This window comes from Schistocerca cancellata, chromosome 11, assembly GCF_023864275.1.
Source record: "Schistocerca cancellata isolate TAMUIC-IGC-003103 chromosome 11, iqSchCanc2.1, whole genome shotgun sequence".
Lineage (NCBI taxonomy): Eukaryota > Metazoa > Arthropoda > Insecta > Orthoptera > Acrididae > Schistocerca > Schistocerca cancellata.
Genome location: NC_064636.1, coordinates 39,727,114 through 39,751,039, shown reverse-complemented (window position 1 = coordinate 39,751,039; position 23,926 = coordinate 39,727,114). Strand labels below are relative to the sequence as shown.

The window sequence follows — 23,926 nt, the reverse complement described above, 5'->3', positions numbered from 1 at the left end:
CACTTTCGGCCTATACATTTTACCCACAGCCCCTTGATAAGTTCTAACGCTGTGTCGCCCATCATCGCCCTCAACCGAACACTATTAAGGCGGTCTTTCATATCCATTCCTAAACAAAAAACCACAACCAAATACACTCAATAACAAACTCACCCGACGTACAGCAATGAGCATTAAATTAAAACAAACGAAAACCATGAACACACCACCAGAGAGCACCACAAACAAAAACAAGACATCTACAAACACGCCACAATCGCAAAACAAACTCCGCGCCGTAATGACGTCACACACCACAACACGCTTACGTCACGGGTCAAAGCCGACGAGGAAGATCGAAGGTTTCTGTTGACCCATATAAACAATATTATTGAGTCATATGAATGCCTCTCTTTTGTTCCCACACAGTTCAAGACTCAGGAGAAAAATTTTACACCTATGTTCAACATGGCAACGGCACGCACAACTTTTTGCCAACACAACAACCACCGGAAATACAGAAGCGTCCGATCTTACCCGTCGGCTTTGACCCATGACGTCACAAATGTAGCGGAAACGACCATAAACAACAATTCCAATATGGCGGATATAAAAACATCGCATACGTATTATAAACACTGAAATACACAAGTTTCACAAAAAGCCTAATGACTCTAACGGGACAAGCGTGGGAAATTAGGGGTTTTTGGGTGGGGACAAATATACACAAATGTAGCCACCGACCGCCATACAAAACCACGCAATACAACGAAATAAATCAACATTACAAAACTGACCAAATACAAAAAAACACATTCCTATCCAGAATCGGACACTTCCCTTGACCTATATAGCTCAACAGAACCTACCGATCACATCCCCCAATACAAAACTAAAAAACCAACACTTCCCTTACACCTACATACATGTACAACAGCTCCCGATCACATAAATTACGATCGAACACTTCCGTTGACCTATGTAGCTCAACACAACCTACCGATCACATCCCCCAATACAAAACTTAAAAACCAACACTTCCCTTACACCTACATACATCTAGAACAGCTTGCGATCACATAAATTACGATCGAACAATTCCGTTGACCTGACCATAAACGACACAAAGGTTTCACAAGAACAATCTGCTAACATTGATAGCAAACAAAGATAATAATAAACAAGTGGTACTCGAGGCCAGGCAGGGGGGGGGGGGGGGGCTGCGCCCCCCCTGACCCCCCCCCCTCCGCCAAAAAAAAAACTCCCAACCTAACCTCATATTCAGTGCTACGCTACAGATCAATGTGTAGGTCCCTAACGTCACGGGTCAAAGCCGACGCGTGAGATCAGATATTTCTGTTGACACAAAACATACATCAAAAACAAAAAAAAACGGAACTTACCTCAAAAAAGTTCCAGCCCCAGAAACTAGATTGGCCACCACAATCACACACAAGTGCACCCTAACTAACCACTTTCGGCCTATACATTTTACCCACAGCCCCTTGATAAGTTCTAACGCTGTGTCGCCCATCATCGCCCTCAACCGAACACTATTAAGGCGGTCTTTCATATCCATTCCTAAACAAAAAACCACAACCAAATACACTCAATAACAAACTCACCCGACGTACAGCAATGAGCATTAAATTAAAACAAACGAAAACCATGAACACACCACCAGAGAGCACCACAAACAAAAACAAGACATCTACAAACACGCCACAATCGCAAAACAAACTCCGCGCCGTAATGACGTCACACACCACAACACGCTTACGTCACGGGTCAAAGCCGACGAGTAAGATCGAAGGTTTCTGTTGACCCATATAAACAATATTATTGAGTCATATGAATGCCTCTCTTTTGTTCCCACACAGTTCAAGACTCAGGAGAAAAATTTTACACCTATGTTCAACATGGCAACGGCACGCACAACTTTTTGCCAACACAACAACCACCTACACAAGTAAGCTTTTCCTGTGTTACCTTCAAGTATTGCACCTAAACTATTCCTGATTCAACTTGAAGATTGGTACTTCCCACTCATATCAACAGCATCAAAACGTATACTCTAGACCTTGGGCTATGTTACAGGTCATCATCACCACACCGAGATTTACGGGTACATGTAGGCTTAACAATGGGAAAACGAGAATTTTATTCTTCACTCACAGTATGTAACACCTATTTTATCATTCTTTAAAAACGCATAATAATATCAATTAAACACAGTTCAGTCACTCATTCTACACACTTATTTCATAATTATGTCACTTTTAAACTGCAAATCCTCTAAGAGTTGTCTTGTATCTTCACTATTCTCTCTCAAGAGCCTTAATGTGGATAGATAAGTACAGCAACCAATAATCAGAATCGGAACTGACTCTGCAAAATGACAAAGATTGTCAATCATTTTTACTGTCACTAATTACAAACAATGTAATTGCCAGAGTAATACTGCATATATATGAAAGCCACTCAATGGGGGATGGCTAATTTCCAAGAATGATTGCCTCTGAAAGTCACGGGTTCCAAACGATACATATCAAACGTGAGATCCTACATCGATCACATGACTCTGGTGGCGGGCGTTATGGTCAATTATTTGTGATCGTCATTTTCATCTGTTTTCCGTCGTTCCCTTAGTTGCTCTAAGTTACACACCTCCGCAAATTAATGGCAAAAGGGAATTGTTCCCGTAGTGTACACATCACATGGACTTTCACAGAACGACAACACCGACAAGGAGTAAGGAAAGTCGTCTCCTTTGTAATTACAAGTATTTTTGTAACGCTCTTCTTTTGTCGTTACTGTAGTGACAACCGTAAACATACTCATAACGCCCGCCACCAGAGTCGCTTGATCGATTTATGATCACACGTTCGATATGTATCGTTTGGACCCCACGACTTTGACAGGCAATCATTCTTGGAAATTACCAGGGGATGTTTCACATTTGCAACAACGATCTCACGTAAGTTGATTGAAACGCTTAGAAACCAAACTTTCGTCTGACGAAGACAGTCTAAAGACGCAGTGGCAATTTCTTCAGATTTGTTGACAGTGATATTTTGATTTATCGTTATGCTGAGTGACTGAAAAGTAGTTCGGGTACCTGTGAACATAACAATACGTTGGAATTCGTTTTCTACATACGAACTATTACGGTACATATGGCTACTTATATACACTATTAATATTTTCACTATTGTTTCTTTAATACAAAATTAAAGCCAACGGAAGAACAAATGTAGAACATACTTACTAATGACACTTTTGTCGAGATGCAATTTTCTGTGTGGACAAGTGTAACTTTTACATACGGGAATCAATCGCAGGAGTACAGAAATAGCAGGGTAGCAGTGGTAGAGTGCGGAGGGAGACAAGAACTGGATTCGAGAACTGCGACAAATCACAGTTGTGAATCTCACATACTGAAAAGTAGCATTCACAGAAATCACTGATATCGGAAAATCGCAGTTTAGCCCATAATTACGTAATGTTCACTGCGTTCCATTGCGGTCTTCTCTCATCTTTTGCTGATCATATGCCTTGCAAACTAATTTTCTATACAGATCATGCAGCAGCTCTGTGATTAAGGATATTCAACATATTAATAATTTCTTCTGAACACATGGCAGAGTACAGTTGGTGTCCCCATACTCGCAGCTATTGGCAGTGCTGCGGGCGTGGTACTTTCATGCTACTTCCTTTCTGCGTTGCAGTTTGTTGTTGGTGGTTGGAATTGAGGTGAAGTTGTTGACTATTGTCGGTATTTCTTACAGCAATACTTACACGTTATTTGTGCAACCTTCTGGAAAGGTAAACACTTCATAATTGTGCGTGTTTTGAATTTACGTCTTTACGTTACTTTTTCTTTCGCCATCAGTGCGAATGTGAAAAAGAAGAGTCTTGTTTCGACCATTACGCATTAAAAATAGTTTCGGATTTCGTATTAAAAATGTTAACCTGTTTTCAAAGCCGTGCCTGTACCGCGATAATTTTTGCTGCTAGATCTCAGCCGTGGTCATTAAAAGTACTGCACAGCGAGCAGTATAGTCTTGTATCGAAGTCACGCCATTTTGTTGAGAAAATTGGAAGAAAACGTTATATCATTCGTCTGTTCATAAGATGTAGAAAAAGTTTGTGCCGTTTGTTAGTAAGGAGTAACGCCATTGGATGATTCAAGAAATGATTTATATGATATTTCTTTGTCAAAGTTGATATGTCAAATATTTTTGTCAAAGAAGTTTGATGGTGTAATAAAGCACTTTGTCTTGGCTGTCGTCAAATAAATTTGATCAAATCAAGGTCCTCGTTGTAGATTTAATCATAAAAGTAGCTTGTCTTCTGTTCACTGCAATGTGACATGTAACCACGTGGAGCGCGAGTGACGCTCAGCGTTCTGTCATACGTATTATGTAATTTGTTTGTTACCAAGGTCAGTAAATACAATTGTTGTGTATCTACAACTACATAATTAATAGAAATGTATGAAGCTGGTGAGGCGCTTTACAACGCGAGGCACCGCGAATACAAAAACAGATTATGGAGATTGGAGACTTAACCTCTCTCTGCCCTGTAGCAAGGAATTGGAGTGTTACAGCGAGTCTGTCTTCTGCAGATGTAGCAGTTCTTAAGTGAGTATTGTGCTCTGTGATATGAGGATACACTTCACTGATCAAATACTGAAATGTATGCTCATCTATTCTTAAGTAATTATGTACTACTTGACGTCCGCCTCTATAAGCTCACGTAACAAGTTTTGTTGAATGCTTTCATTCTCTCGTCAAAAACCCACGGCTTCAACCAGGTACGTTCCCTTTTTTTTCCCCGCTTCTCTAACACATGTGCACACAGTGCAATTGTGGTACATGCAACTGCTGCGGTTAATCTTGAACTTTTGACGAAAAATATGATAGTGTATTTACCCCTTTTTAGCGCCACGTGAAAGATCTTTGTCAAATACATTTGACGAATATTTCATCATATCTTGGATCAAATCTTTGATATATGATTAATACCGGCATTAGCTCCGGTTTTCCACCAGCAATTAATAGATGTTAAAATAAATGAAAAAGTTCAAGAGAGCTTAATCGGCCCCCTAACGGTCAGTTGTACAGCACAATATTATTGACGTTCTCTCTTCACTGCTCAGTAATATTGTGTAACAGTGTTTTCATTCGTCATCAAATTCTTTTACGCTTTCCTGTGATTCCGCTAATCTTGTTTAGCCAGATGTGGCACTGCGTGGCTGATAGACGATACTATGGTTTAATCTTTCATTTGATGTTGTAAGTATGGTGTCAAAGTAATGTTCGTGTAACAGAGAGAGAGAGTGGATTACCGTCAGTTCTCTGGTGTATAATGGTTTTGTGTCATAACTGGCAAACTTTTCCATCAAAAATGTATATTTATTTATTTATTGTATTTTTTTTGCATGGAGACACCAACTGGTGTCTTTTGCAAACGTCATAGCATTTTTTTACAAGTTTAGTACAATATATATATACAATAATTTATTTTAGTTTAATATTAATATTCACTTAAAGAGTATAAACACTTGTCAATCAAGAAATGTTTCAGTTTCACTTTGAATAAGTTCCCTTTGTGGCACCTTATAGAGCTCGGTAATCTGTTGTACCATATTTGACCACTAATGCATGGACTATGGTCTGTTGTTTTTAATTTTGTTCTTTGTCTATAGTAGCAGTCTTTATTTCTTGTATTATAGGCATGCATATCAGAGCACTTCGTTTCTTTGTTTTGATGTGTCACAAAAAATATAATTAATTTGTAAAGATACAGTGAGTAGACTGTGAGGTATTTATGATGAACAAAGATTTCCCTGCATGAATCTCTATACCCTAATCCATGGATAATTCTGATTACTCTTTTCTGTAGGGTTAATATTCTGTTCATATGTATGTCGGCAGCACAACCCCATATCTCTATCCCGTAATTAATCTGTGCAAAAATGGTTCCATAATAAATTGTTTTTAATGACTGATGTGGAACTACTTTTGATAACTGGCTGATTAGATGTAATGAACTGCTGATTTTATTGCATAAAAATTTGATATGGTTTACCCATCTTAGATTTTCATCTAGGTGAATACCTAGAAATCTGCAGCCTTCTGTGTCCACTACTTCAATTCCACCTATGTTACTGATAGAGGTTTGGTGTGAGTTTGTAAGTTTAAATGGGAGTAACTGAGATTTACTGATATTAACTTTCAAACCTTGATCTTGGAAATAAGTAGTTATTTGCTGTAGTCCCTCAGTTGCTACCAACGTTAACTCATCATTTTGTTTACCAAGAAATAACAGCGCGGTGTCGTCTGCATAGGTTACCAATTGGGAGTTGAAAGGTTGCTCTATATCATTTATGTACACTAGGAAAAGGAAAGGGCCCAAAATTGAGCCCTGGGGTACACCTTGTGTGACTGTCTCATATTTGGACTGGAAATTAATGATCTGATTATTGATTTTTTAAGTCAGCTTTGTACACTGCATGCGGTTAAATAAATATGTAGCCAGCAATTGCATGGATGCAGCATTTACATTGTATGACTTTACTTAAAAGTAACTCATGGTTACCGAGTCAAAGGCTTTAGTAAGGTCTAGAAATATGCCAGCTGTTTGCATTCCTTGATCAAGGGCACCATACGTTTTGTGAAGAAATTCCGTAATTGCTGTGATAGTACTATGATCTTTTCGGAATCCGTGTTGTGTCTCTGTTAGGAACTTATTTTTCAAGAAATAGTCACTAAGTTGTGTCAGCAGCACAACTTCAAATACTTTGCTGAAGACAGGTATTAATGATATGGGCCTGAAATTTGAAACCTCTTCCTTGGATCCTTTTTTATGCACTGGTTTAACTGTGCTCCATTTCAATACATTTGGAAATGTATGTTCTCTGATACTGCAGTTTACCAGGTGGGTGATTATTTTAACTAATTCCTTATTACATTTTTTAATCACGATACTACTCAAACCATCCCATCCAGATGAGAACTTATTCTTTAGGTTATTTATTATCCTGCCTATTTCTTTTTCACTTACTTGTTTGAATTCAAAAGGTGGCTCTTCAAAGGGGCAGAGCTTTACCTCACTACTCACAACTGTGTTATTAATTGGACTAACAGCTGCAGATATAAAGTATTTATTGAAAACATTGCAGACTTTATTAGGATCTTTAATTGTGTTTCCTTCATGTCTTATAATTAAAATTTCAGTTTCTGGCTTCGGTGTGGCTTTGCGAAATTGATTTACAATTCTCCATGAGGTCTTGGCTATATTGCCTGATTGAGCTATTTCACTGCTGTATATCTGTTTTCTTAGATTTGAAAGCTCTTTCTTAAAGATTTTCTTGGCTTCGTTGTACTTGGCCTTAAAAACCTGCAGGTTTGTTGACTTGTGTAACACATCCAGGTCCTGGGTGTTTTGCCTGAGTTTTATCATATTTGAAACAAATACTAACAAAGAGATAGAGGGGCTGGCCAGTACTTACCTCAGCTCAGTACAGCCGATAGATACACACAAAACAAAACCGAAAATTTATGTTCCTGGTTTCGGAACAAATGTTCCTTCATCAGGGAGGAGAGAGGGGAAAGAAAGGGAAGGGGGAAAGGAGATTCAGTTACTCACAACCCAGGTTATGAAGCAACAGGGAAAGGAAAATAGCGAGGGTAGCAAGGATGGAGGCATGGTTGTCAGAGGGAAGCCAAAGATATTCTACTGTAAGTACTGTGCCAGCTTCAAACCAAAGAGGATGCATACAGAAGTAAAGAGGTATATAGTTAAAGATAAACACAACTATGCAGGATGAATATTTGCTGGAAGTATCAGTCTGTTGGTTTTTGCACTTTGGTTATTGGTGAACACTCTTAACAGGGCTAGAGGTGTACAAATTCCCCTTGCAGCCTGCTTGCCCCCTAGCTCCTCTGCAACCATTCATGCAGGTCAGCCTGCCTCGACGTACACACAAGAGTGCGCGTGTACTGAGGCATAGTGGGTAATGCAGCCGACTTGGGCTCCCGCAAGCCCGGGCTACCTGGGTTCCCGCAGGCCTACCAAGCTTCACGGGACCCGCTCAGCTTGCTGCGCCTGACAACAGGTTGCGCTGTCAAGCTACCGTGACTATAGTAGCCAGGTAGTTAGCCTGCAGTTCATTTATCGCAACGGTTGGGGCAGCACAATGAATAGGTCGAATTTTAGTGAGATTAAAAAAAATTGACAACTGGCGAATACATGCTGGTAACGAAACGGAGCACAAGTGCCGCATGGGAAATGTTTTAGTGTGTTTATGAGGCCGCTTCAAATAAATCGGTAGGTGTGTCTCAATGCAAACTATGTAAAAAGCTTTTAAGTACTTATTCGGGAACCTCGAGTATGTTACGACATGTGTGCAAATTTGACAAGCAGTTCCTTCACTCCGTAAATATCTTGAAAGATTACAAAGATTTAGTGGCCGAAAAGTGCATCGAAATGTGTGCTAAGGACCTGAGACCATTTAGCAGTATAGAGGGAGAAGGATTTCATGGTAACCCGCATACGATGTCAAAATCTTTTGTAAGGTACTCCTTTCCATGCACTGTCCAAAATATTATGTAGACAGTGATGTTCCTCTGTACTTCCGCCTTGACTGACATCTCTGCCCAAACTCTTTGCCTTTACAAATGTCTGCTTGTGTCTGTGTATATGCGGATTGATATGTGTGTGTATGCGCGCGAGTGTATACCTGTCCTTTTTTCCCCCTAAGGTAAGTCTTTCCGCTCCCGGGATTGGAATGACTCCTTACCCTCTCCCTTAAAACCCAAATCCTTTCGTCTTTCCCTCTCCTTCCCTCTTTCCTGATGAAACAACCGTTGGTTACGAAAGCTTGAATTTTGTGTGTATGTTTGTGTGTCTATTGACCTGCCAGCGCTTTTGTTTGGTAAGTCTCATCATCTTTCTTTTTATATATAATATAATATAATATAATGACGGGTGCAGACTAAACGGCAGCGTAGCGCAGCTCAGCAGTAATATGGGCAGGCAAGTAAGTTTCCCGCAGCCTGCACGGGTTGGGTTCTGCTTGGCTTGCCTGGGAGTGCAGTCTGTTGACAACGCGCGGCGGCCTGCCCGCCTGGCCACCGGGCAAGCATGGGCGGGTTAAAAGCGGAACATGTACACCACTGAACAGGGCAGCATCTGTCAAAGTGTCTTAGCATAGTATCATAGAATTTGGCCCATTTGTTTTCAGATCCTTCAGTCTGGTAAACCAGATCCCAGTCCTCTATAGCTAATTTATTTCTTAGGGCAATGATGTTACCCTCTTTTAGGATTCTTTTATTTTCGATAACTTTTGTCATTTTTGGGATGCTTGTGTTTACATACTCTACAAGCTGGCATTTGTGGTCAGAGTAGTGAAAATCCATATTCCAGCACCTAACACTGTCTTTAATATGTTTACATAGTATAACGTAATCAATTCTGCTAGATATGGACTTTGTTACCCTGGTATCACTATTTACTACATTTATGAGTTAAGAGTATCTATTAACCTCATATTACACAAACTGGAAGATTTTGCCTCAATATTCAGATCACCAAGTATAGTTAGGTCACTGGGACCACAACGTCCCACTACTCTACTAAATATGTCTATGAAGCTAACTACATCAGCCTTTGGTGGATGGTAAATCCCAATAACTTTGTTTTCACATAACGTCTCTACACTCTTTGATGTGGACTTCAATGCCTGTCACTTCAATCAAGCCTTCTTTGTTGTACTGGTCTAGATAGTTTATTTTCTTGTACTCGAGATTCTCACTAATGTAAACTGCCACGCCACCACCCTTATTTTGCTGTCTACAATAACTATTCGCTAAGGAGTAACCCTCTAGTTTACAGTAAATAATTTCATCAGATTTTAATCCATGCTCAGTTAACACTACTATATGAGGTGACTGTTCACTTACAAAAACCTGTAATATATTAAGCTTATTTCTAAGGTACTGTATGTTTAGGTGCATGAGCCTTAGTGGTATTTTTAACTGGTCACTCTGATTATCTTCCTTTAAAATGCACTGAGTTGGTTCACTTACATAAGTTCTGGATCCAGGCACTAAAAGTGTTCCTGTTCTTTGGCGATCTTGCATTTCTCGATCTACTACCCAACCTGGCTTCTGTCTGTCTAGTTGTCAAAGTAGCTGTTGAGGTGTCTTCTTGCTCCGTACAGTCCGAGGAATTGCCGAGCTGCCTGGTGTTGCAGTAACTGGAGTTGTATACTCCACCACATTTGATTGAGTAAGTGATGCTGAAGAGTCTGCAGTTGATGCAACAGCTTCTGTTGTTTTAACTAGCTGGCTTGGCCAGTTGTTTTTACGCAGTCCTGGAAATTTGTTAGTTGCTTTACTTTCACACAAAAACATGTCACTTTGAACTCTGGGTTTTATTGGTCTTGAGGATCTTCTAGGAGCACAATGTGGTTCTGGACTTTTGAATATCCTGTTCCTGCAAACTGATCTTCCTACTCCATTGTTCGTTACTGTCCTCTTGACAACATTGTGGTTGATTTCTGGTACTGTAGTTTTTTCTTGCTGTGATGTTATTTGCTCAGTTCCATCTGGATCCTTCCACTCAAGTGATATTGCAGGCTTTAGTTGATTTTTTGGAGAGATGGCTGCAAGTAGAGTTCTGGCCATTTCTTCCTTGCCATTAGCATTTAGGTGTAGTCCGTGAGAAGTGTACCAGTCTCTGTTCTCAGGGACTGTTACAAACTTGGTGTTTTGGAAAGATTTCACTATTTTGGCTATTTTCCTATTTGTTCGCCTGGTTTCATCATTCACACAAGACCAGCTTTCAAGATCATATCTATGGGGTATCCCTACTATGATTACATTTGTGTGCTGAAGCTTAATTAATGCTGATGTTATAGCATTTAATGCCTTGTCTGCTTCGTTTTTGGCTACATCATTTGTGCCACCCCAGATTATAACTGTGTCATTCATTGTGAGATCTTGTAAGTTGTTACAGCTTTCAAGTATTGAAGTTAATGGTGCACCTGGTATAATATTTCCTTGGATTACGAAATTATTATGACTTTGATGCATTAAGTTAGCTGCAACTGATCGCCCATGGCTGTCTGCAAACACTGTTATTCTTTTTTTTGTGTTTAGGTGAACTTTTTGTGTTAGTGCTGTGTGTGTTGTACGAATGTTTCTTGCTACTTATGCTGTTTTCTTGAACTATGAAGTTTTTATTTACCCCAGTGCTTTGTTGTTCACAATTTTCATCTTTTTGTAGCACATCAAACCTGGTCCTTGTCGTAATGTATAACGAGGAATCATTCGCAATTTTTTTCACAGCTTTAGATGTTTTAGGCGTAATATACTGATTTTGTTCGTTAGATGTAGTTGCTACACACTGGAATTTCTCCGATTCTGCATGTCTCCTTTCCGCAACTTTTGATATTTTAGTGCAAGCTAAGCACATCCTGTCACTGAAAGTGTTGTACTTTTTACACACGCAACATGTATTTTCGTAAATTTTACTCGACTGATTATTTACAATTGGCGCCATGTTGCGAGGGACTTTCCGCTGCTCAGAATTTTCATTTCTTAAATGCGAAATGTCATATCTTAAAATGTCCACAGTTTTTTGTAAACTTGAAATTCGTTCTTTTAGCTTCACGATTTCACTACTACAATTCCCATAGACATCTGTTTTTAAGGCACAACTGTAACTTTTGTTCACTTGATCACTACACACAACCGCACTAGACGCCATCTTAGAACTGCCACCTATATATTTGATTCTCACACTTTCCCCCTCACCCAGGTTAAATTTCTGCTGATGCTCAAATCCCCATGATCAAAAAACAAAATAGCAAAATGAGAGACATAATTCCACCAAATCAGTGTTTATGTGTTATGCTACTCTATCTTGCCAGCAGCAATTCTTTCGAAGACTAAATTTGCAAGTGCAGTGTCACCTTAAAAGTATTTCATGCATAGTTATAGAAACATGTCACTAAAGGATTATATGGAGGTAGGTAACATTATTTGTAATTCTGCAGTACTTACTTTTAAAAAAATCATTGGTCTTTGTAGTCTTTCCTTGTGTTTTAAGAGCAGCAAATAATAAAATTCATTCGTAACGTTTCCATTTTGTACTCATATGCCTGACATCCCACAGTGCTGGCAGTTATTTAAATGGTAGTCATAACTTTCATTCATCTAGTTTTGAACATATTTTCAGCACTGTAACAACAACAAACAGTGAACACACAAGATATCCAGGATCTAGTACAATACTGCTCACAGAGGATGACATATTTCAAAGGTTTTTGAAGTTCTCAATATTATTGTGCAATCTATCAATCTCGCATCTACATATTTAATATTACTGCACTTCAGGTATTATTGTACAGTATTATTGACTGTCTAGGGGCCGCTTTAGTATTTATAATATAACAGACTGCTCATGTTTTTATCGATCGAGATATCTCTAAACATGGCACTTTTTGAGTTTCTTAATGTACCACTTGTAATGTAATGTGAAAATTGCCAAACTATCAGTTTAATAAGTCACAGGTGCAAAATACTAAAATTCGTTACAGACAAATGGAAAAACTGGTAGAAGCCGACCTCGTGGAAGATCAGTTTGGATTCCGTAAAAATGTTGGAACACCTGAGGCAATACTGACCTTACAACTTATCTTAGAAGAAAGTTTAAGGAAAGGCAAACCTACGTTTCTAGCATTTGTAGACTTAGAGAAAGCTTTTGACAATGTTGACTGGAATACTCTTTCAAATTCTGAAGGTGGCAGGGGTAAAATAGAGGGAGCGAAAGGCTGTTTACAATTTGTACAGAAACCAGATGGCAGTAATAAGAGTCGAGGGGTATGAAAGGAAAGCAGGGGTTGGGAAAGGAGTGAGACAGGGTTGTAGCCTCTCCCCGATGTTGTTCAATCTGTATATTGAGCAAGCAGTAAAGGAAACAAAAGAAAAATTTGGAGTAGGTATTAAAATCCATGGAGAAGAAATAAAAACTTTGAGGTTCGCCGATGACATTGTAATTCTGTCAGAGACAGCAAAGGACTTGGAAGAGCAGTTGAACGGAATGGACAGTGTCTTGAAAGGAGGGTATAAGATGAACATCAGCAAAAGCAAAACGAGGATAATAGAATGTAGTCGAATTAAGTCAGGGGACGCTGAGGGAATTAGATTAGCAAATGAGACACTTAAAGTAGTAAAGGAGTTTTGCTATTTGGGGAGCAAAATAATTAATGATGGTCAAAGTAGAGAGGATATAAAATGTAGACTGACAATGACAAGGAAAGCGTTTCTGAAGAAGAGAAATTTGGTAACATCGAGTATTGATGTGTCAGGAAGCCGTTTTTGAAAGTATTTGTATGGAGTGTAGCCGTGTATGGAAGTGAAACATGGACGATAAATAGTTTAGACAAGAAGAGAATAGAAGCTTTCGAAATGTGGTGCTACAGAAGAATGCTTAAGATTACATGGGTAGATCACATAACTAATGAGGAGGTATTGAATAGAATTGGGGAGAAGAGGTGTTTGTGACACAACTTAACTAGGAGAAGGGATCGGTTGGTAGGACATGTTCTGGGGTATCAAGGGATCACCAATTAAGTACTGGAGGGCAGCGTGGAGGGTGTAAATGGTAGAGGGAGACCAAGAGATGAATACACTAAGCAGATTCAGAAGGATGTAGGCTGCAGTAGGTACTGGGAGATGAAGAAGCTTGCACAGGATAGAGTAGAATGGAGAGCTGCATCAAACCAGTCTCAGGACTGAAGACCACAACAAGAACAAATGAAAACAAAACTTTATGTGTGTACGAAGTACGCAGCGTGGCGTCTCGTATTATAAAAAAAATGGCACACCCACTTAAGTCTGGAAATCTGACCCAAGATCCCTAAAAATGAAAAGCTGTCCCCTGATGATGACATTGTTCGAAATCGGGAGAAGGGATGAGTGACAGTAACATTAATGCTTCACTAGCTGTGATACATAAGGAAACTGTGTCATGGCGGGCCTTCCAAACCACCAGTGACGCTTTGTCTTGATGCATTTCATGGTCATCTCACTGACGACATAATAACAAAGATCCACAGCCTAACCAGTAGAGATGGGCAAAACTGTTCTTTTCAGAGATTGGATCAGAACTGTTCACTCCCTGAAATGAATTAGCTCTTTTTCATGACTCACCACTCATTTACAATAGAAAATAAATGGAAGGCACATTGCCCTTTAAACTTGGTTTATTCCAGTACTATACCTGTATTTTGATCTTATTTGATCCTATTTTGAAGTAACACAGATAATGAGTAAGAATTTTGTATTGTTTATTGAAATTTCCACGATATGACAAAGTTTTTGATTATTGATTTATTTTGCACTATCGTGGTTTTCTGGGTGATCGGAAAATGTTGTAACTTGAGATTTACGTTAACAATATATTTGGCTATAATGTATTAAAATTTCATTAACCTCATACAAATACATCGCAAGCCATATATTTTTAAAGTGAACGTTTCCTTCCGAAGACGCCTAAAATCGCAAAATCCGTACCAGAATAAGAAAAAAAAATATAAATTTGACTGTAAAGCGAAAGTGCTGCATATAGCCTTACGCAGAATAAAACAAGGAAAATATTGGTGTATCACATTTTGCGATATGTTTATCGGTTCGCTCGTAATTAAAGCGTAAATTCGAGTGTCCATAATAAAAATCATATAGTAAGAGGAGTCATCAGGAACCTAATCTAATCAGTTTAAACAAATAAAAATAAAATAAAAACAATTGATGTATACATAACATAATAATGTAATTTACATAGCGGTATTACTACGAAGAACAATATCCAGTAGGGACGAACTCCGATGCAGAGGCGCTGAGTTGAGCAGGTCGAGCCGCGAGCTGTATTACTGCGTGAGCTGAGACCGCAGAGACCAGAGTGACACCTGAGTCGCTTTGCTCAATGCTCTGGCTAGAGTCGAGACGGTGGGGTGAGCGTTGAGCGGGCGGGTTCCGAGGGTGGGGGGAGCGGTGAACTCACCCGCTCCGAGACAAATCGTCCGTTCCCTTGCGAGCAGGTTGTTGCAAGTAGTTCCTATGTTATCCGCTAGGTGGCTCTCTGTCCTGTTGCTCGCATCAACTGCCCAGAGGGCAGGACGTGCGACTGAAACGATCGCCGACAGAGTGCGATGCGAAGTTAAGCTGCGCCAGACACTGCAAGCGGCAGATGACGCACAGAGACGACACGGCATATGTGAAACACAAAATCCAATGGGGCACTGCACAATGCAGGCAGCCAAGGTAGAAGCAGGGCAGAGGCCGGCGCTGGCTGTGTTGTGTGGCGTGCACTGTGCTGTGACCAGGCCCCACTGATCTGCTCCGACTCTCTCTCACTCTCTCTCTGCCGTGGGAAACGTTTGCAGCTACCGTTCTTTTTTTCTGAATCACTGATTGTTCACTCCTTTGAAAGAGTCAACTCTATGAATTAGTTCAAGAGCAGATCCCCCATCTCTACTAACCAGTGACTCTATTTTTATTCCTGGAGGAATGACTTCCGTGTTACGATCTCTGGATGTTAGTATAAATAAATCTGTCAAAAGTTACTTTCAGGAACAGTATGAAAATTGTTTTTATTATTCAAACTGTGAACTGACTCTGCCAGGGAAAATTAAGAGTCCTGCACCCCTGATTATTACAGGCTGGCTTTTGGCTGCCTGGAAAAGCATCGAAGCACCTGTGATCATTAAATTTTTCAAGAAATGCTATATTTCAAATACTCTGGATGGCAGTGAAGATGATGTGCTCTGAAAGAACACAGAGAATGATAGGGAAAGAGTAAATTGAACCTATTTCTGGTGTAGGCTCCTCAGAGGATACCAGTAATGATGACATTTGTGAATAATGATTAGTAATGCCTGTAATTTATGGTATGTATGTCTCCATGTCATGTAGGTAATCAAGTTGAGCATTCTTTTTTTAATAATGACTGTATCACTTAACAGGGGATTAAGAGTTGTTGTTGTTTTGATTGTTTTGTGTATTGTGTAAAATAAATTTTGTGTACCTGTGATGTACCAACAAACTCTTTCTGGTTATTTTAATTTTTAAAATAAGTGTCCATATTATATTCAGCTGCACTTTAGATTTGCCTAAATATGGTAGATTTGATTTTCATTATTCTGGCTACTTTTGTCAGGTGATGGAATCTGAATGGCATGACATACTTATTGCAGGTGTGCTTAAAAGGAATCTTAAAATGTCTTACCTGCTTGATTAACTGCAGCATTACTACACTCCTGGAAATTGAAATAAGAACACCATGAATTCATTGTCCCAGGAAGGGGAAACTTTATTGACACATTCCTGGGGTCAGATACATCACATGATCACACTGACAGAACCACAGGCACATAGACACAGGCAACAGAGCATGCGAATGGACAGTTTGTTGCTGGTCATTCCCACATAGAAAGCTTCACAGTGTAGGCAGGTCAGTTGGTAAATCACGTGGGGTGCTTTCACACGTGGCTCTGCCTTTGATCGTGTACACCTTCCGGGTTACAGGACTGGAGTAGGTGGTGGTGGGAGGGTGCATGGGACAGGCAGACAGTGTTTGTTGGTAATGAGGATCATACTGTGGCTAAACATGCCTCGGTGCACGGCCAGCACATCTTGGCACAGTGTTACACCGTCCGGGTTATCTGGATACTTCCCACTAACACCAACCTGTCAGAACTCCGGAGATGGGAACTTGCCCTTCAGTATATCCTCTCTTCTCGTTATCCACCAGGCCCCAACCTCCGCTAATTTCAAGTTGCCGCCACTCATACCTCACCTGTCTTTCAACAACATCTTTGCCTCTGTACTTCCGCCTCGACTGACATCTCTGCCCAAACTCTTTGCCTTTACAAATGTCTGCTTGTGTCTGTGTATGTGCGGATGGATATGTGCGTGTGTGCGCGAGTGTATACCTGTCCTTTTTCCCCCTGAGGTAAGTCTTTCCGCTCCCGGGATTGGAATAACTCCTTACCCTCTCCCTTAAAACCCACATCCTTTCGTCTTTCCCTCTCCTTCCCTCTTTCCTGACGAAGCTGCCGTTGGTTGCGAAAGCTAGAATTTTGGGTGTATGTTTGTGTTTGTGTGTCTATCGACCTGCCAGCGCTTTTGTTTGGTAAGTCTCAAAATCTTTGTTTTTAGATATAACTTTGTACATGTATGTGCTATTGGTGGGTATAAAAACTATTTGAGTTGCAATTCTCTGTGAGAGTAGAATGGCCAGCAGAGCACATTAATGTTAGTGTTGTTATAAAAGGGATGCAAACAGGATCGGATGTTGTATGATCAATGTGATTGACATGTAGGTGAAGTACAAGCATGTGGAATCGGTTCCCAAATACAGGTATAATGTTACAAAGCTATGCGAAATGGAGCGAGCGTGTAATGACTGCAGTAGGAAAGGCAACTTGCCAGCTTCAGCATATTGGGTGAGTTTAAGAAATGTGTGACCATTTGTAAAGGCAACTGTGCACAGAACTCTAGTGCGACTCATTCTTGACAACTGCTTAAGTGGTTGGGATGGAACAGGAAATGAAATGACTAGTGGTGGTTCAAGGTACCCTCTGCCATACATCACGTAGTGGCTGGAGTGTAGATGTAGATGCCACATACTTGTGTGAGGGAGCAGTATCAGCATTAGACAGAGTTGGAAAGGAGCCTCATTCTGATTCTCTTTGGCCAGTTGTTCAGATCTTGCAGTATCCAGATTTACGGTGCTTTCAGATTTGACAGTGGCTCGATGTCGTCTGCACGGGTATCTGAAGGCGCTCGTACTCACTGTCGAGGTACCGGTTGACCACATCTGACTACCATAAGGGAGGATTGCCATGTATACTGAGCACATTGTAGCCCCTTCACAGCTGTTGCTGCAGTTTGAGAACAGGTAATGGATTCCTTGCAACTTCTGTCATCCTACACAATTGGTTGAAGATTAGCAGCAGCTGGACTAGGGAATGGTCTGCCATTAACATCATAACACTGACAGCTGCGTTTAGAGTGGTGTGAGAAACAGATGAAATTGTAAAACTGAACGGAGCTACAGCGCCCGATGGATTCCCTGTCGGACTCTGTACTGAATTTGTGGCCGAGTTAGCCTCTCTTCTAACTATAATCTATAGTAGGTGCCTCGAACAAAAAACTGTGCCTAGTTCTTGGAAAAAGACACAGGTCACACCTGTCTACAAGAAGAGTAGCAGAAATGACCCTCAAAACTACCATCCAATATGCTTGACGTCGTTGTAGAATCTTAGAACATATTCTGAGCTGAAATATAATGAGGTATCTCAAACAGAATAACTTACGCTGTGCCAACCGGCACGGATTTAAAAAACATTGATCGTGTAAAACCCAACACACGCTTTTCTCTTGTGACATACCGAAAGCTTTGGATCGAGGCAACGGGTTGATTCAGTGTTTCTTGATTTCTGAAAAGCATTTGACTAGGGGAAATTTACGTTTTCAGCGAAGGGCAGTGCAAATGGTTGCAGGTTTGTTTAATTCGTGGGAGAGTGTCACAGAGATACCAAAGGAACTGAACTGGCAGACTGTTGAAGACGGGCATAAACTATCCCGAGAAAGTCTACTAACGAAGTTTAAAGAATTCATTTTAAATTATTACACTAGGGATATACTACAAACCCCTACGTATCGCTCACAAGTGGACCTTGAGGATAAGGCAAGAATAATTACTGCATGCACAGAGGCATTCAATCAATCATTCTTCCTGCGCTCAGTATATGAGTGGAACAGGAAGAAACCCTAGTACCTGGTACAATGGGATGTACCCTCTGCCACGCATGTCATGGTGGTTTGCAGAGTATATATGTAGATGTAGATTACTAAAGAATGGCCTCACATTGTGTTTGATGAATCATGGTTCTGCACTACTCCAGATGACAGTGGTAGAGTACGGTGCTCATCTGGGGAGAGGACCTATTCTTAACAATGCCACTGTGGTGTTACTCCTGGCATTACGATTTGGTGAGCCAGGGCTTCACACTACGAGGTGCATTCAAGTTCTAAGGCCTCCGATTTTTTTTCTAATTAACTACTCACTTGAAATCATTGAAACTGGCGTTACTGCTCGATGTAATCGCCCTGCAGACGTACACATTTTTCACAACGCTGACGCCATGATTCCATGGCAGCGGCGAAGGCTTCTTTAGGAGTCTGTTTTGACCACTGGAAAATCGCTGAGGCAATAGCAGCACGGCTGGTGAATGTACGGCCACGGAGTGTGTCTTTCGTTGTTGGAAAAAGCCAAAAGTCACTAGGAGCCAGGCCAGGTGAGTAGGGAGCATGAGGAATCACTTCAAAGTTATTATCACGAAGAAACTGTTGCATAACGTTAGCTCGATGTGCGGGTGCGTTGTCTTGGTGAAACAGCACACGCGCAGCCCTTCCCGGACGTTTTTGTTGCAGTGCAGGAAGGAATTTGTTCTTCAAAACATTTTCGTATGATGCACCTGTTACCGTTGTGCCCTTTGGAATGCAATGGGTAAGGATTACACCCTCGCTGTCCCAGAACGTGGACACCATCATTTTTTCAGCACTGGTGGTTACCCGAAATTTTTTTGGTGGCGGTGAATCTGTGTGCTTCCATTGAACTGACTGGCGCTTTGTTTCTGGATTGAAAAATGCCATCCACATCTCATCCATTGCCACAACCGACGAAAAGAAAGTCCCATTTGTGCTGTCGTTGCGCGTCAACATTGCTCGGCAACATGCCACACGGGCAGCCGTGTGGTCGTCCGTCAGCATTCGTGGCACCCACCTGGAGGACACTTTTTGCATTTTCAAGTCGTCATGCAGGATTGTGTGCACAGAACGCACAGAAATACCAATTCTGGAGGCTATCTGTTCAACAGTCATTCGGCGATCCCCCAAAACAATTCTCTCCACTTTCTCGATCGTGTCGTCAGACCGGCTCGTGCGAGCACGAGGTTGTTTCGGTTTGTTGTCACACGATGTTCTGCCTTCATTAAACTGTCAGATCCACAAACGCACTTTCGACACATCCATAACTCCATCACCACATGTCTCCTTCAACTGTCGATGAATTTCAATTGGTTTCACACCACACAAATTCAGAAAACGAATGATTGCACATTGTTCAAGTAAGGAAAACGTCGCCATTTTAAGTATTTAAAACAGTTCTCATTCTCACTGCTGGCGGTAAAATTCCATCTGCTGTACGGTGCTGCCATCTCTGGGACGTATTGACAATGAATGCGGCCTCATTTTAAAACAATGCGCATGTTTCTATCTCTTTCCAGTCCGGAGAAAAAAAATCGGAGGCCTTAGAACTTGAATGCACCTCGTACATCATATGTTTCCTCATTTAACAGAAAATCTGGGACACTTTTGCACCTCGACCGGCCTACTTATTAACCTGACCTCGAACCTGTAGGAAAGATCTGGGACTATTTGGAGCACTGGGTGAAACATAGGAATCATTCATGGATTGGGTAGCTCTGTGGAATTTAATCATTGGTAAGTGACTTTGGCCTACCTGATAAATTTGTCAATTCTCTTCCTCACTGAATTGAAGCTGTTATAAAGGGCATATTTTCTGTTACATGGTATCAGTATGATGTTTCCTGAATGGACCAATTTTTTTCTAGTGTGCTTATTAGAGATGTAGGAATAAAGATGATTCTCTCTCTCTCTCTCTCTCTCTCTCTCTCTCTCTCTCTCTCTCTCTCTCTCTCTCTCACACACACACACACACACACACACACACACACACACACACACACACAGAAAGTTGATTTGATCTCTCAAAAGTGAGGAAGTGTAAATGAACTTTCAAAGTGTATTCATATCCCCTTTCACATGTGTTCCACTCTGTGATTGTGTTCTTTCAGAAATGTGTGTGGCTTATATTGTTGTTATGCAATAGTATATAAAAAAAACCATCTTAGCATCTTACAAAGCCCATTATTATTTTAGAATTAACTATGTTCGAAAAAGAATGCTCTCCAAATGTAGTCTGTTTTTAAAATAGTTCATACAAGCACCATGTGATGCCCTTGGCTGCTCAGTAGCCTTCGCTGAGGTCATTCGGGTTTCAACTTGGTTGCAAGAGAGAGAGTATCTAGTGCTAAGGAACCGTGAAGGCACTGGGGCGCAATATGTCGTCAGGGGAAGAAATTTCCCATTTGATGTGATTCCCTCTGTGCACAAGCACCAAAACTTATGAACCCAGCAGAGAAAAAAACCCAGAATACAGAAGCCTCTCTTTGTGTCTCACTACAGTAGTACATATTGTGCTGCCGGATATAGAGACATGTTCAAGTATGGGGAAACGAGCTAACAGATACCTCAGCCAAGAAGGCTTGCAGGGGAGCCTATGTGACAGTGTGTGCCTGTCCCCTGCTGTCGAGTCAGAAAGTCAGAAACTCTTACAGCAGGAGTGTCTGGCAGTGAAAGACGACAAGCTACGGTCGAGGAAATGGACTGTCTGGCCGTGGTGTAGCTCACAGCATCCACTGTGATGACACAGTCACCTTGAACTCTGTGATTTGTACGTTATATATAAAAGCGTGGCTTTATACCTGAATTTGTTTGGGGGTGGGGGAGGCGGGATCCCACCCACTGCAGAATATGGTTCAAAAATGGTTCAAATGGCTCTGAGCACTATGGGACTTAACTTCTGAGGTCATCAGTCCCCTAGAACTTAGAACTACTTAAACCTAACTAACCTAAGGACAGCACACAACACCCAGCCATCACGAGGCAGAGAAAATCCCTGACCCTGCCGGGAATCGAACCCCGTGGGAAGCGAGAACGCTACCAGCAGAATATGGTACTTATGGTGTAGAGTCACCTTGTACCACATTTTAATATTGCATTTTATCTTCTTACCAGGTGATAACACTAAATTTGACTGGTGAAGCTGACGTCTTTATTGTCTGACAGTGAGACGAGAGTAAGAAAGCATATTTGGGCCACAGCCTAAGCTCATAGGTGGGAGGTCGAGTGTCACCAAGTGGCTGGCCCATCCTCTTTTAGTTCAGTGCTCATCCAGACACATATATCTGCCTTTTGATCAGTTATTGTTTCCTCAAGCTCTTGCCTCCATTTCAAGTGTGTGTGTGTGTGTGTGTGTGTGTGTGTGTGTGTGTGTGTGTTTTCTGGAGGAGAGGCAGGGAAGTATTCCCCAGATCTTCCAGGGAAATTTTTTTTTATTTTAGTATCACTTTTTTTAACTTTTTAAACAGTGTAACGAAACACATCATTTAAGCGGGGCACGAACCGAAACATTCCTGTCACCGTCACACCAAAGGGGACTTCTGCTGTGTTTTCTCTCTCTGAAATAGTGAACGGTTTTTCATTATGCAGTGTTTGATAGGAAGGTTTTTCCGGGAATGAATACTGGCTCATCCATAAGAAGCGGCTCTGGTGACAGGTCTGATGAAGGAAAATTGTTTCATCTAGTTTATACAGGCAGCACAACAGTGAATTCAGATTAATCTGAGCAGTGCTCGAGTAATGCAGTCCACAGGACAATTCAGGGTATGAAATAAATACATGAAGACAAGTAGTTGTGACCAGCACACAGACTACAATTCTGCTAAATAAGGATGAATGCTGGGAGGAGAAATATGTGTTTGTTTGATAAGAGAGGTAAAGAATCTACAGATTTGCTATTTAGTAACGTTTGAAAATTAAAGTTGTGTCACGTGTGTTTCAGAATTGATCGTAATGGCTACAACTGACACTAAGGACGGCAGTTTCGCAAGTGATATGGGTGCTCTGTTAGAATCCGGCGAGGGTGCGGACGTGACCCTGGTGGTCGGCACCTCACAGCTGCCGGTCCACAGTTTCGTGTTAGCGGCGAGGAGCCCCGTCTTTGCCGCCACGTTCCGGAATGACATGAAAGAAGGCCGCAGTCGTCGAATCGAGATAACTGATGTGCGGGAAGCTGTGCTGAGGCAGCTGCTGCGTTTCGTGTACACCGACGAAACTCCACAGCTAGCGAGCATGGCAGCCGAGCTGTTGGCCGCCTCTGACAAGTACGACCTGCCGTTGCTCAAAAAGAGGTGCGAGCAGCAGCTGGCGCAGGGCCTGACTGTGGACAACGCTGCCGCCACTGCAGTCCTAGCTGTGCTGCACTCCTGTTCGCGGCTCGAGAGTGCAGCTGTGAACTTCATAGCGAGCCACCCCGAGGTGATGATCTCTGCCGGTTGGATAAATATGCTGCGGAGCAATGCAGAGGCCGCAGTACAAATCTGCACTCTAGCGGCGGCGGCAGCACCAAACATCAGGTCTGAGCAGCATTTTTTTTGTGTGTGTGTGTGTGTGTGTGTGTGTGTGTGTGTGTGTGTGTGTGTGTGTGTGTGTGTGTGTGTGAAAAAGGCAAAAAAATTCCCTGTACTCATCACATGTGGGTTTTTTAGGTCAGAGAATTCTCTCCCTAGGCGCTACAAGACGCCTCCTGAGACGCGGCAAGGTAGGAGTAGGCAAAATGCTACAGGGAATAACTATATTAATGTGCTAATAGTAAACTGCAGGAGCATCTATAGAAAGGTCCCAGAACTGCTCTCATTAATAAACGGTCACAATGACCACATAGTACTAGAGACAGAAAGTTGGCTGAAACCAGATGTAAACAGTAATGAAATTCTAAACTCAGATTGGAATGTATACCACAGAGACAGGCTGACAGTGAAAGGGGAGGCGTGTTTATAGTGATAAGAAGTGCAGTAGTATCAAAGGAAATTGACGGAGATCTGAAATGTGAAATAATTTGGGTGAAGGTCACGGTTAAAGCAGGCTCAGACATGGTAATTGGATGTCTCCTTAGGCCCCCTGGCTCAGCAGCTGTTGTGGTTGAGCACCTGAAGGATAATTAG

The 23,926-nt window shown here is 41.4% G+C and overlaps 1 protein-coding gene across 4 annotated transcripts in view; it reads left to right on the top strand.

Moving 5' to 3' along the window:
• Nucleotides 1-3,710: 3,710 nt before the first annotated feature.
• The window catches only part of LOC126108528 (poly [ADP-ribose] polymerase tankyrase-like), a 32,105-nt gene continuing 11,889 nt past the window's right edge, over nt 3,711-23,926 (top strand). Inside the window, exons 1-2 of one of the 4 annotated variants that reach the window (XM_049913806.1) lie at nt 3,711-3,804; nt 22,765-23,338. In XM_049913806.1, the coding sequence (XP_049769763.1) occupies nt 22,776-23,338 (563 nt within the window). In that variant the 5' untranslated portion in view covers nt 3,711-3,804; nt 22,765-22,775. The other 3 variants (XM_049913805.1, XM_049913804.1, XM_049913807.1) reach the window with 3 other exon arrangements.